This window comes from Maylandia zebra, linkage group LG19 (assembly GCF_041146795.1).
Source record: "Maylandia zebra isolate NMK-2024a linkage group LG19, Mzebra_GT3a, whole genome shotgun sequence".
NCBI classification, from domain to species: Eukaryota; Metazoa; Chordata; class Actinopteri; order Cichliformes; family Cichlidae; genus Maylandia; species Maylandia zebra.
The window spans coordinates 15,405,604-15,420,888 of record NC_135185.1 but is presented as its reverse complement, the minus strand read 5'-3'; the positions used below and the strand labels follow the sequence as shown (position 1 = coordinate 15,420,888).

General features: G+C 40.9%; 1 protein-coding gene across 3 annotated transcripts in view; it reads left to right on the top strand.

Moving 5' to 3' along the window:
* The window catches only part of alk (ALK receptor tyrosine kinase), a 419,663-nt gene that overhangs the window by 356,901 nt on the left and 47,477 nt on the right, over positions 1-15,285 (top strand). For all 3 annotated transcript variants that reach the window (XM_004559269.4, XM_004559268.6, XM_076877725.1), the window contains 3 exons: positions 1,863-2,035; positions 5,049-5,143; positions 11,503-11,619. In XM_004559269.4, coding sequence (XP_004559326.3) covers positions 1,863-2,035; positions 5,049-5,143; positions 11,503-11,619 — 385 coding nt within the window. The remainder of the gene's footprint in view (positions 1-1,862; positions 2,036-5,048; positions 5,144-11,502; positions 11,620-15,285) is intronic.

The following is a 15,285-nucleotide window of genomic DNA, read 5'->3' as shown; positions in this document are numbered from 1 at the left end:
TAGTGCAAAGCTGAATTTTAACCCCAAAATAATTTTTTTTAAAAAGAGAACAAGAATGCTGTCATTGTTAGCTCTTTAACTCTCCATGATGCAATACTTACCTGATGATATACACTTTATCTTTAAGCATGATACACGGCAGATATGCTAATGTTTGCAGTTTACGTTTTAGCAGGTCAGTACACTTGTTATGGATTTGTTAGGCAGCTAATTCCAGCTAATACATATTACACAATGTAAGGCTCTTTTTACTTTGAAAATGTAAGATGAGTTCAATCAATCAATCAATCAATCTTTATTTATAAAGCACTTTTCATACAGAAATGTAGCACAAAGTGCTTTACATGGTTAAAAGCAACCCACCCCACCCCATCCCGCCCTCCAATTCACTCCCCACACTCTCATTAACATAAGCGGTCATGGATACATACACACAACTTAAATAGCATTTTTATGTTTTTGAATCAGCATATAACCTTGACTTACTTTATGTCTTGAATATGATCCCAGTAACATCTTTAGAAACCAAGCAGTAACCAGCCACGACAGCTGGTTAGCACTGAGCCATCTGTATTTCCTGTGAGACCCTGAGAGACAGTGAGGCTGACCTCGTCAGTCACAGGTTCACACATATCGCAAGTGATGCATTATTAAGATCGTGATATGCACAGAGCAGGTCTCCAGGTAAAAAAAAAAAACTTCTGTACTTGACATCTTGATTGATGCTGCTGCATCTTTGATTAGTCAGATATTAATATTTCTCAGCACAGCGACCTTTGACCTTTTGTGCACATGGAGGAAGTTGGATATGCTGAGCTGATTAAAAGGTCAGAAAGGTCGTAAAACAAGAGAACAAGTTAGCGCAACTTTAGAAGAAAAACACAGAGGAAAAACTCGATGGAGGAGAAAAAAAGACGGGAAGGAAAACAAGAAAAACAAAACAACAAAAGTGATGTTGCTGCTTCTTAAGGTGCACATCAGAGGTGTCTTAGGTTTGTGGAGAGCAATGCAGGCCGTGATGCGCCGCTGCTCACAGCTTCTTGGCGCGCAGCCAAAGATTAGCAATGATTCCAGATTAACGCTCTAAATCTGTCTCTCTACACTGAACCGGTGCTGTTCAGCCTGGCCTGTCCGCTCTTGGACAGCTTTGTTGAGGATATTAGCTTTGGGTATTAGCTACAGGCCGCTTTCACTTTCATGTTATTCCCAGTGTGCACGGTGCGGCGCCTGTAATCTTGATGTTTAAATGTTCACCATGTGGTCTCTCAGTTGATAAGAACCAAAACCTGCCATCCACTGGCACAATCCAAGCATTCATCCTAAAAGTGTTGAATTTAGTCATCAGGCTTAAGCCAGCATCTGTTCCACTTAAATGGTGAAACAAGAATTATGTTCTTGGCTTCAAGAAACGCTGGAGAGGGACGTGGTCACATCCTGAGACTTGCTTTTGCTGTTCAATTCTCGTGACAGCCTGTGTGTTGTTTAATTTTCAGCAGGTTTAGACCCAGCATATCCCTCCTGGAAAAGACAATGTTCGGCTGATATGTGATGAAGCATGCAGGCTGCAAAATAACTCAAATTATAATCCTGATTGAATTCTATTAATCTTAGAATAATTAGAAGTGAACAGATGGCTGTTACTGATTAATCTCAGTGCAATTTTAAATGCATTCCCCCTTGACTGATAACACATTTGGCTGGTTTCCTTCAATTCTAAAATGCTCAAAGGACGTTAAAGTTGCTGGTGTATTTATAGTTATATTTATACTAACACTCGCTATATGTCTCAGAAATCATCAGTGCAGCTCTGTTTTAACCTGTAGTGCACAGTGATCATTTCAAATCCCATCCTACTTTCACAGGTGCGATTCTGGCTGTGCTTCGCGAACTTCCAGAAGGGGGCGCTGTCTCTGTGGATCGTGGAGAACAGCACAGGCCCCGACAAGCCGCGCCAACTCTGGCATTCAGCCACTCAATCCAAATCTGAAAGAGGCTGGAAACTCGTCGCACTTCCCCTTTACGGGCTGGCAGACTGGTATGACAAGTGCTTGCCTGTTTCACCGCATGTCAGGCAGCTGTGATTATATCGAGGCAACGTGTTTGGACTGTCTGAAGGCATCAAACTGACAGTTCCACTTTGAAGTGTTTAAGAGCAGTCATCGTCAGTCATCCGACTCTGATCCCAACAAACCTCTGACATGCTCACACAAATACTAAAGCGCTCCCGCTGCAAAAGAAGTCTTAAGAAACACGATAGAGAAGTTCTTCCTTATAAATGCAGATTTTCAGCATTTTCATTCCATTTTCTAGGAACATTTCCTCTCAGTTTCATAAAACTAATGAATCCCATAGGGACCCCAGTCTTATACAATGGACCTGCCATGTGTACGCTTGTACAAAATATCCACTCTTTATTCCACTTGTCTGTGTTGAAAAAAAGATAAATCAATACACAAGGCTCTCTCCACTCGCTATGCCTTCCAATTAGCTACGGCCCTGATTTCCCCTCACTGAAGAGAGAAATAAATAAAAAATAGAAAAAAGTAAGAAAAAAATCACACACACAAGAAACTCCAGATACGGTATTTCATCTCTGTTTGCCTGACTGGGGGTTTCTTTGCCATTCAAGCTTGGATAATCCTGCTCTCCTGTGAGTGATTAATTTTTGATTCCTGGGTTATGTAGTCAGCTGTGCTTGTGCTCTTAATTAGAATGTCATGTCCGTAACCACGAGGTGAACCTGCCAGACTTTGCACATTGACCTTTGTAGAGCTTAAATAGAATCAGAAACACAGCTTAAAGTGCAGGCAGAAGTCAGGGTATAGCAGAAAGTAAAGAACATGCAGAACATGTGGGCTGGCATGGTGTAATGTACTGAACAAAACCCCAAATAAATCACAGTGACACAAACCTCAGCTGACTGAACGGGACCAAGCGGTGACTGTTTCTTGATTTATAGAACTCTTACCTATTACAGGTTATGCAACTGCCATTGCTGCACCAATCAGCAAATGCACTTATTCACTATATTCCAGCAGAGTTAGATCACAGGAATGATATTGCTCTGCTCAGAGCCAGGATATGGTTAGTTTGACTTGGCATGAAGACTCAGGAAGGAAACAGTAGATCTGGGGTCAAAATCCACCATCAAACCTTCTTTAATACTCGCAGATAAACATGTTATGAAATGGCTCTTAGTTCCCTGTCAATATTTTCTCGATTTGATATTTAACTTATAAACCAGGGGTATCAAACATAAGGCCAGAGATCCAGAATTGGCCTGATGCAGACTCCAATCTTGCCCACTGGAAGATGTGATTTAGGGCACCAATTTTGGACTTCTAAGTGTATTTTTAAAAGTTTAATTGCTTTTTCTACTGAAAAAGACTTCTCCCATTGCCATTCAAACTACACCAAAGTAATTAGGTAACATAGCAATTGAATTGCAGATAAGTTCTAGTTTTTTACTGTACTATAGAAGTTTATATTTTAAAGGGATCTTTCTGCGAGAGAACAAAAACGTTCTGTTTTATAATTAAAGGATATTCTGCAAAACACACATTGATCTCTTATTATTTAAGTCCAGAGAGTTTTGCTGACAGATTTCTTTCATTTAGTAAACGAGCATTCCTTTATCATGTTGAAAAACTGAGAAATGCTGTTGAAATTGCCCTTCTTTTTCTTGTGTGTATATAAACTTCTTTACACCAACAGAAGGGGAGTTTTACTGGTCTGGCCAATATAAGATCAAAGTGGGCTTTACATATGGATGGGTTTTCTGTGGGTTCTGTGGGTTTTCTCCAGGGACTCAAGCTTATTCACAACAGTCCAATATGAATCTTAGGTTCATAAGTGATCATAAATTGGCCGCCTTGACCCTAAATTTGATAAGAGGTTGAGAGGATGGGTGTTAGTTAGCACTATTCTGAGTTATCTGTTACAAAAATAAATGAATAGATAACTGATAATTCTAAAATGTAGCCATACAGTCTGTGCATGTGCCACAAAACCCTGTATGAGTGAGCACTCCGGGTGCCAGTAAAAAGGAAAACCTCCCATTTAACAACAAGAAACCTTCAGCAGAACCACACTCAGGGAGGGACAGCCATCTCCTGTGACTGGCTGGAGATGAGAGAAAAGAGAGATGACAGAGAGAAACAAGACAACGGGCAAATTAAAGGAGAGACAGAGTTAAAATGCAATAACTGGTAATGATTAATGCAGAAGTGTGTGTATAAACACAGGGAGTGAAAAGAGATGAGCAAAGAAGAATCACTCAGTGCATCATGGGAAGCTCAGCAACGCCTAGGCCTGTTGTATCACAACTAAGGGGTGACTCAAGGTCACCTGATCCAGGCGTAATTATAAATTTTAAGTTTTAATCCTAACTTTAAAGTAGAGTCAGTGTCTGTCTTCAAAATCTAAACTGGGAGCTGGTTTTGTAGTAGAGGGCCTACGGACTGAAGACTCAGCGTCCCATTCTACTTTTGAAAACTCTTGGAAGTATAAGTAACTCTTCGGTCTGAAAGCGAAGTGATCTGTTGGGATAATAAGAGGGTATGAGGTTCAAGCTTTCTCAGTTTAGCTCATACATTAGCGCTCCATCATTTCATCAAAATATGGTAGATTCTGACTCCAATAAACAACAGTTTCCGAGTCAGTGGGTGACATCATGGTGGTTACATACAGGCTTTGATCCAACTTCTTCTCTTTACCATACAGATGTGAGATCAGTTTTTTCTCCTAACATCTGGAAAAACAAAAGCCTTGAAAAAGTGTCACTTTGAAGGTTTGCGATTAAAGCGCTTCTCTTATATATGTTTAACTATAACCATGTCAATGAGTTTAATCTTTGTAAAAGTCAAACTGCCCTTTTTTTTCGTCTGTTAAATAGCAAACCTTGTGACACACAATGCACACTCTCAAAGGCCAATTCTCAGTGGGAGTTTTCTTAAAGCACAATAAATTATCTCTCTCATTGTTTCAGACAGAAGCTGTCTCACTATTCACAGGTTGTGAGATGTTAAAAATCCTCTGCCTCTCCACAGGTTCTTTCTCTATTTCAGCACTGAAAATGGACCTGGACCCGGTTCTGCCATTTCTGTGGACAACGTCTCTTTCAGCATGGACTGCTTCTTGGCATGTGAGTGTTTTTAAAAAGCATTACTCCTTCCTTTTTTCGTAATTACGTATCAGGCTGTGGCTGGATTATAGAAATTGTTTGACTGATTGCTTGATTGATTGGCCATGACATGTAGAAAGAGGAAACACTGGGGAGGATAAAAAGTTAAAAAAGAATTTCTACTTCAGCGAAACTTAAGTAAACAGTTGAAGTTACCCAAGGCAATTCAATTAATAATCAATACAGGTCAGCCTCATGTTCATGTTTCACAGACAGGAGATTTAAGTGAGCATCAATTTAAACCTTTGGAAGAATTCATCAAGGATTTACTTTTTCATTATTTATTCATTCCTACCCATAATATGGCACGCTATATGCTTGCATAAGACTTTTCGTGAGACCTATTTTGGACTTCTCAGTAAAGATTCCTGCTCTGTTGCTCTCTCCGTTAAATGTACTGCTGCTTTCCCTTTAGACAGACTGACAGATCTCTATGGAAATTATATGTAATAGTAAATTCCTTAAATCACTTTCTTTGAGAACCTCGTACGTGTCTTGAAATGTCAGAACTGGTGCTTGCTGATTCATGAGGGCTTATGTTCCAATGTCACACTGCTCACTTATAAAGGTCAAGCTTTCCGTCACCTTTCCAGATATTTTTGTGTCATAATTGAGATGGTTTATCAGTATAAAAACACGAGTGAGATGACAACCATGTAAAAATGAGAATGAAAGGTTAGGAGTTCAGTGCCTCCTTCCATCTGTGCCTATCAGAAGGAACCAGTTTGAACTGTGACTTGAATAGTAATGTGTGAGATTATCCTTTGCCTGAATATAGCTCTGACGATGTGAACTTTATTTAAATATAACAGTGCCTTCACCCTGGGCAAAAAAAACAACAACAAAAATGACAAGGGCATGAGTGGTACCCACAGGCAGACAGTTGTTTGTTTTCCCTGAGTTTAATTTGATATCTCGTGATAGTTGGTGGATTATAACACTGGCCAATTTAAAGCTTTTTGTGGCATCACACATGATTGCTATAGCCACTGAAAAGTCAAAAACTAGGTGTGGGGAAAAAAAACATTTAGTTCAGGACCACTGAAGTCAACAAGAGATTGATGTTAGCATCTGCAGTAATTTATATTTGGCAGCATGGCTCGCCTCTGGGATCTTCCGTGCACGGCTGGAAAGCTGGAGGCAACACTGAAGTGCGCAGGCATCAGGGACAACAGATATGCCACTGATCTAGTGAAACTGCCTAAAAGGAGGAATTGTAGTGGAGGTGGGTTGCATAGCGGCTTGCAGGGTAGAGCAGGCTAAAGAAACTTAAACAGCCTTCTCTTTATACCCCGTTAATAGAACTGTATCAGACGATCAGGTTTTGAGAACAGCTGATGATCTGGGATCACACCTGAACTAATAATGTTCTTGATTCAACAATAATAAAATAACAAAATGAAACAAGCAAACCCACTCTGTAAACTAAACTGAATTGGAAACAAAAATGAAATTAACGAGTAATGCAAAAGTGTTATGACTTTGATACAATTACAACAACGCAATGAAAGATAAAATGTTGAAAATTATTCAGTTATTGCGTGAGCTACCGAAGCATGTTATTTAAGGAGCACTTTTCATCCAAATGTAAAAGAAAAAATAAATGTGAATGGCACACAGACTCTGTGCTGTATCACCGTTAGATGATTAATTTTTTTCATCAAATTGAGATATAATCTCAACACTACTGCCGTTACTCTGAAATGTATTCAGATAGCGTAGCTTTATCTGGTGTATATAATTGAAAAATTGTTGTTGATCCAGGCTGGAGCTTTTGTCACCTTCACCCTGTGCCGTACAGGCTTTCTGGATCACGGACTCTTTATTTAAAGAGATTACGTTTTCCAGCAGATATTTGCACAACAATTTGCGTGTTATGTCCTCCAGAGCAGAGGCACTGGTGTGGCAGTGCTGAAGGATCACTCATTCCTGTTGCACTCACTTCTCAGATGGCAAGTTCTTAATCTGGACCCAGTATCTATTACCTACTGCTATACTTGACACAGTCACTTTTTATCGCCTATCAATCAGGCTGGTTGATGGGAGATGCTGAAGCTCAGCAAAAGATGTGATTTCCAGGAGTGATCCCAGTGACTGATTAGCATGATGGATTCCTGAACGGGAAGGCTTAGCCTTGTAATGTGTTTCGGTGAGAAAACATAGTGCGAACACATTATGCAGAGGATCAGCCACCCGTGGCCTCTTTCCTACATTTCTACAGGCTTTTGTGTGATGTATAGTTTGGCAAGCATGTGCGCTTGATGATGCATCCATTGCCCTTCAGGTGTTGGACCAGACTGTCATTTTTATCATTTTATCCTCAGCAGAATCAATAAATTAGTTTATTGGGTTAGACAGCGCAGGAAGTTCATCCTTTTCTCTCTGGCATGTGCCATAATTTCTTTTCCCACGCACTCAGATGCATTAACAGGAGGAAGCAGCTGCTTCTATAGAGATCCCCAAACATTAGAGTGTGCCTCCTCAGTACCCGGTCCTTGACTTCGCTGAATAGTCATAATAGCACTTCTCCAAACGTTTACCTCTGCAAAAGATGAAGTTAAATTGTTGTTCTGAAAGCTGAATCACCAGTTTTGTACTGATGTCTTTATTGGCTGTAGCTGTCATGTAACTTGGGTATCAAGGGACTACAGAAATTTGTTCATTTTAGCAATTATCACTTGCACATGTCTGTGTTAATAAACATGACACAGCATGTACCAGCAAGTGCTAACGTTCTACAGTCTCCCGATGCATTCAGAGCGACAGCATGTGGTGCCAGTTGAAATCCTTTTTCATTCCCTAGACATCAAATATGCCATATTTGATCAGTGGTGTAGATCTCACTTCCAACTTTTACATATGGAGGCTTACTTGAAGTCGTGTTGTGACAGTACCCCAAATCCTGATCTTTTCCTTAATCTACTAACCCTAAACCTTACCAGAAAGTGAGAGTGAAAGTAAGAAGCAAATAAGGAAGCAGTGGAATAATTAAAAAAAAATAAAGCTCTGCTACAGGACATGAACTTCAATCTTTTGGCAGATAGCTTGTGACTCACTCCACCTTCCAAACACGGATTACCGGTGCTTGTCGTATCTCTGTGGCAGCAGAAAATCATAACAGAAGGGCACTATTTGACACGTTCAGATGAGAATGTGTTGTTTATTCATTCCATGTGTGGCCAGGTCCGGGTTTATCAGCAGCTTTATTCTCTTATTTTTGCAGCAGCGGATCAATCAACATTCACAGCAAAGGTTTAGATATGGCATGCACAAGTAAACAGAGAAATAAATGGAAAAAAATTTGTATTTTTGGGCAGCATTTGAGACAACGTGTACGAGATTTAGTCTCCATATCGTCAGAAACTGACTGTCAACATGATCAGTCTGTGTGGATACTTCTGAGAGCTATCACAATCTGGAGATATTTTGAGCTTGTGCTTGGGAGGTAACAAGGTGAACCCCCCCACCCTCTCTCTGTGGCTGGCCTCTGGTGAGCTTCAGGTAGCTTACGGCACCCCGCTAATGAACAGTGACAGCCACGCTGGCTGTTGCCTTGCCCTGTGGTTCATGCTGCTCCGTGGTGGACCTGCTGAGTCTTTCTCTTGCTCCAGCGGCATACCAATGCTGTGTGCAGCAGCTCCGTGTGTTCCTTAGTTCTGCAGCGGCATGTTACCATGCTGAGAATAACAATGCTGTGAGCTTTATTAGCAACTTTGTTGAAAATATAAGAAGTTCCTGAGCTCGTGTGCCGCAACACTTCTAAGAATCTTTCACTGGTGTGTAGGTTTTCTTTTTCTTACCCTCACAATCAAACACATTGCAGTGACTTGCTTGCTGTGATCCATCAAATCTGCACATAAACTCTATCCGTATCAAAGCTCCCAAGCAGCGAAGAGTTGGACAGTCATATTAATTTGAGGATTACAGGGCTAGGGAATGAGCTATTGATTTTTATGCTGGCTGATTTTAAGAAAGCAGTGTTGAGGGTTTTTAAGCTTTGAAGACAAAAATTACAAGATTCTTTTACCGCGAGGCATTTTCAGTCAAGACCAAAGCTATCTGATTCAGTACAGAGCTTTGGTGTATATTTAAAGCCCAACTTTTAATAATACATATTACCCAGAGGAACTCAAGTGGAGCTCAAGTGTACAGAACATTTAGGTCAAGATGTTTGCTCTGAGTTAAAGCGAGCAGGTTTTTTTCCTGACCAGATGCAACTCTGGCACATAGTAGCTTTCTAAACCTTTCAGCTGTTGAGGGAGTCCCCTGCCATATTGTCATAAATGGTGAGCCTTCAGCCTGAAGTGACAGGGGAGCCAGAGAGGAGAAGAGGGAATGTTGTTGTGGTAAAATGATTACAGAGATAAAGATGAAAAGTGTTGTTTTTGTCCCCCGACACTGACATAATGACAACGAAGAGAGCAGGCCTGATTTGTTTTCACCATGGAGGCGAACGACACGATGTGGGGAGCTTATTGGCTCGTCACAATTAGTGAAGTTGTAGTTGGATTTGAGCTTCTTATTCACGTCTTTTCCAGCATCTTGAAAACAGCACTTACTCATTGGTGGGTTTCCAGTGTTATATGGAGCTGCAGGCTTTTACTCCAGTACTACTCGTGGCTCAGAAAAGCAAAGATGGAGAGAGAAATTCTCATGAACCTCTAAATCATCCTTTGCTGCTGTTTGCCATTCAGGGCAGCCCTATAGAGACTATCAGGCAGCTACAGTACAAACAAACTGTGTGCCATTCTGCTGGTGAGCAAGACAGGCCAGTCTGCAGCTACAAACCTTCTCTTTTCTCTCGCTGTATGAAATGCAAATAGACCCTGTAACCATGTAATCATCCTCTCTGTTCGATATGCAAACCAAAAATAGAACTTCATATGCAGGTCATATGCACAGAAGAGCATCATTTATGATTTATTGTTTGCATGCTTCAAGTATCTACACTGAGCACATTGAAAGTGTTAAAATAAACCTGCCAGTGTTTGGCTGTGTAGCTCAAACTGCAACAGTTTCTTTTGTTTTAAAGCCGAGTGGGAAGCCTGACGTCTCTGTGTGGCATGTGTGCACCTTTGCTGTAAAGTGACATATCCGAAGCAGGGCTAGCACAACAGCAGGCTGTCGAGATCTGAACCCGCCCCCTTATTTGTTGTCGTACAGTTGCGTGACGGCAGCATTATCGGAGCAACAGATCTCAGCAAAGCTTATCTGACATTTTTGGAAAATAATCTCAGTTGTACAAGAGTCCTGTGCATTCACATCAAACCACAGGGGTCATGTAGTAACAAACCTCTGAGGGTTTTATTCTGCACAACGGTATATCAAAGAAATGAGATGCTGGGCAGAACTCTCCAACAGAAGCATGGCCTCTCCTTGGAAAAGGAACTCAAGCCACAAATGTACGAGCTGAAACGTAGCTGGCTTTTGAAATAAAGTGAAACCTTTGCTCGTGCCAGTGCATGCTCTGCAGTCTCTTCTGTAATGACTATTTGAATTTTAGATTTCACTGCATTGTCCTGCAGGATGTTGTTGGACATTATTTGTTTTAATCATTCCAGGAATTTCTCATTACGTAAATGAATTGCGTTACGTTCGGTTGACAGCATTACATCGATTGTTCTTGGTGCCTACACAGATTTCTTTAACACCAGTCTTTTGTACCACTGATTGCAGTGAATGGACCTAATCAGAAAACATGGATTCAGTCAAACAACAATAGGAGCTCCATCTCTATTGAAAACCCGAGAATGGGGACGGGGGTACATGCTTTTTTTAAGGTTAACATCCAATCATTTTAGTAGTTAAAATTCTACCTTACTTTAACATCTTTGGGAGAAAAAACAGTCCCTGCTCTCTGTCTCGAGCCCTTATCTGTGGGAGTTTTGCCTTCAAGACTTAATTCTGGGTTTGAATTTGAGGCAGAAGAGATCAAGGTACCAACAGGTTTATGATCTCAGTCCTGGGAATGCAGTGAGGCCAGAGGCTTGATGGATTGCTACAAAATACCCAGACTGAATGTGCTTACCCATCTACAGTAGGACAGAGGCAGGCAGAGATGGAGTGGGGCTCGCTTGTTATGCATTCGTCTCCTCCTGTATGGCCAATGGTGGTACAAATGAAAGAATGACCCCTGCTGGTGGGTCTGCATTTCTGTGCCAGCAAGAGGTTTGCAGTTACTGTGCCTTTTTTTTTCTTTTCTTTTCTTTTTTACTTTTCTTCAGTATAAGAGCAACAGGATTTTTATTTATTTTTTGTTGCTGCAGATGAAGTGTGACAACACAGAGCCTTCTCAATAAATCCATTGTGTTCTATTTCAGCCAATGGCGAGTTTCCACCGGTGGTAACCACACCCGGGCTGCCGTTTAGACCAACTATCAGGACTCCGCCCCCTTCCATTAGGAGCCCACCGATGATCTTCCCCACCACAGATTACTGTAAGTGCAAGTTTGATTGCTACCATTCAGCTGAAAGTGAGCGATGGTCAGGTCAGATGCAGTTTCACTGTACAGGAGAGCTGTCTCCATCTCCTTCTGTCTCTTTTTCTTCACTTCTCTTCTTTTTCCTCCTACATCAAACTCACACAGACCCCTGCTTCTCGCATTTAATACTGATTCCCTCTTACCCCACACGTGCTAAGCCTCAGCCTGGCACAAGGCATGGACTGCAACAAAGTAAGTGTGCCCCCTACTGGTGTGTCCCACATCCACATTTGAGCGAGTGCTGCAGAGCTCTCCTTTGGCATTAAATGGAGCAGGACGGGCAGTTTTGAAGTGTAAAATCCGCCAATTTGTCTCCTGAGAATGTCAATGGAGTCGGTTACACAGGCTTGACATTTTCCACCTCACACTCTCTCACTTCTGTGCTTCAAAAGGTTAAAGACAAGCAAGAGATTCAATTTCTATATTTAAAGTCATAACTTGGAGTTACTTTCATATCATACCTGTTCTGAAACACATTTCTTCAGCTAGAAGCTTTGAAGTACTTTGAGACACGCTGAAGTAGTTGAGGTTTTTCTGCTGAAAGTTATCAGGCAGTTTGACTTTGGAGAAACACAGGATGGAAAATTGTTTGTGAAGAACATGTTCCCTCTATTTGAATGGGTACCTTTTGTATTCTGAAATTATTTCTACCAAGCGTGAATACAAAACACTTCATATGAATTTTAAATACATGTGAGGTGTTTTTCCAGTCCAAACACGATTGGTATGAGCTGCATTCTCTCACTCTAGGACTGTAATTGGATTCATCTATAGCTTGTTTTCTCTCCCATGAGGCATAAAAGGCTGTTATAGCATTCATATGCAGTTAAAGCCAGCAAATCAATTTTGTAGTGTATATAGACTCATCTTGTATTTGAAACCGGTTAGACAACTCACACTAACACACTGTGGGCAGACATTTGCTTGGATAATAAGTGTGACATACTTTTTTGACCCTGGAAATTACTTCTAATTATAATAGAATTTAAAATTATTATTGCTGGAGAAACTGTGGTGAAAGGAAAGCAAACTACAATCATGCTCTTTTTATTCATGTAAATACATTTAAATTAGATGTCTTTAAGTTTGTGGAAGAATGTTTCAGATTTAAAAGTGGAGCACTGTATTTAGAAAACTTTCCACTAGCCTTAATCACGATGATAATTTCTTTATATAGATTCTCAAGAAAAGCAGTTTAGAAGCAAATAACGCAGAGGTGAAAAAAGAGTAACCTTTGTAACATTGCCTGATGAGTGCTAATGACTAAATAGAGTGCACCTGTGTGTAATCTAATGTCAGTACAAATACAGCTGCTCTGTGACGGCCTCAGAGGTTGTCTAAGAGAATATTGGGAGCAACAACACCATGAAGTCCAAAGAACACACCAGACTGGTCAGGCATAAAGTTATTGAGAAATTTAAAGCAGGCTTAGGCTACAAAAAAGATTTCCCAGGCCTTGAACATCCCACGGAGCACTGTTCAAGCGATCATTCAGAAATGGAAGGAGTATGGCACAACTGTAAACCTACCAAGACAAGGCTGTCCACCTAAACTCACAGGCCGAACAAGGAGAGCGCTGATCAGAAATGCAGCCAAGAGGCCCATGGTGACTCTGGACGAGCTGCAGAGATCTACAGCTCAGGTGGGGGGAATCTGTCCATAGGACAACTATTAGTCGTGCACTGCACAAAGTTGGCCTTTATGGAAGAGTGGTAAGAAGAAAGCCATTGTTAACAGAAAACCATAATAGAATAGAATAGAATGCCTTTATTGTCACTATACAGTTGTACAATGAGATACAGAGTCCTTATACAGAGATAAGAAGTTCCGTTTGCAGTTTGCCACAAGCCATGTGGGGGACACAGCAAACATGTGGAAGAAGGTGCTCTGGTCAGATGAGACCAAAATGGAACTTTTGCCAAAATGCAAAACGCTATGTGTGGCGGAAAACTAACACTGCACATCACTCTGAACACACCATCCCCACTGTCAGATATGGTGGTGGCAGCATCATGCTCTGGGGGTGCTTCTCTTCAGCAGGGACAGGGAAGATGGTCAGAGTTGATGGGAAGATGGATGGAGCCAAATACAGGGCAATCTTGGAAGAAAACCTCTTGGAGTCTGCAAAAGACTTGAGACTGGGGCGGAGGTTCCCCTTCTAGCAGGACAACGACCCTAAGCATAAAGCCAGCGCAACAATGGAATGGTTTAAAACAAAACACATCCATGTGTTAGAATGGCCCAGTCAAAGTCCAGATCTAAATCCAATCAGTCAAAGTCCAGATCTAAATCCAGTCGAGAATCCGTAGCAAGATTTGAAAACTGCTGTTCACAAACGCTGTCCATCTAATCTGACTGAGCTGGAGCTGTTTTGCAAAGAAGAATGGGCAAGGATTTCAGTCTGTAGATGTGCAAAGCTGGTAGAGACATACCCTAAAAGACTGGCAGCTGGAATTGCAGCAAAAGGTGGTTCTACAAAGTATTGACTCAGGGGGCTGAATAATTACGCACACCCCACTTTGCAGTTATTTGTCATGTATGATTTTCGTTCCACTTCTCACATGTACACCACTTTGTTAACAAGCTAACAAGCTTGAAAGTTAATATTTAGTGCGGCCAGCTTTATTCTTCAGTACAGCCTGAGCTCTTAGGCTCTTAGCTTTTCTTCTTATTTCTTTAAATGGTCTTCATGGATGACTGAGTAGTTTTACAATTGGCTGTAGGCACTCAATTACTTGTTGTACATATTAATGGTGATTACAACCAAAATTTTACATTTGGATTCATCACTCCAGAACACCCTTTGCCACTGATTTTCAGCCCAGTTCTTAGCCACATTTCCACTCAGACCAATTCTGATGAGGCTTCAGTGAGCAGTGGATGGATCAAGTGAAGGGCCAGATGCATTACTGTGGTCCCATGTCAGGTCTTGCTAGGTTTTATTAATCTGTTTCATAAGAACACGACTTTCAGATTCTGTTCATCTGCTGTTTGTCATGTTTTTAGCTAATAGCTCTTTAGTTATCACCTTGTTGGTACAAACATATGTTTTTTAGGCATTTTTTCACAGAGGAAAAAAATGATGTTTGGAGAGGCTTCTGGTAACAAAGTGCCTAAAAATACACAGGCCTCTTTTTATGCTTGAATGATTCACAGGTCAACATGGCCTAACCCTCCACCTCAAAGAAAAAACGTTTCTGTGAAAACATTCAGGTACAAGCAATGGACTGAAAAACCTTGAAAAACCTTCAGAAAGTTTCAAGAACTACTGCTCAAGGCCACTTTAAAAAACTGTCTCCCTAGAAGGAGAATATGTGGCTCAAGACTTTTACACAGCACTGCAAAAGCAAAAACATTTAATTTGTCATAACTGTCAAAACCGTATATGAGCAAGCATGAGCACTTGTTATACTTGTGGATTGGTTTTATACAACTTTTTTCTTAGTTGTAGTTTGGGGGGAAAGCTGTTGCATTCTAACCACACTGCAACACTTTCTAAGCTTGTAAAAGGAAAATAATTAATCTTATCTGTTTTATGGGTTTTCTGTGCTAAGACAGAAAACGCAGTAGTTGGCCGGCATTGTTCTGTTTTCATATCTTTTTTTACACTTAATTTGACCA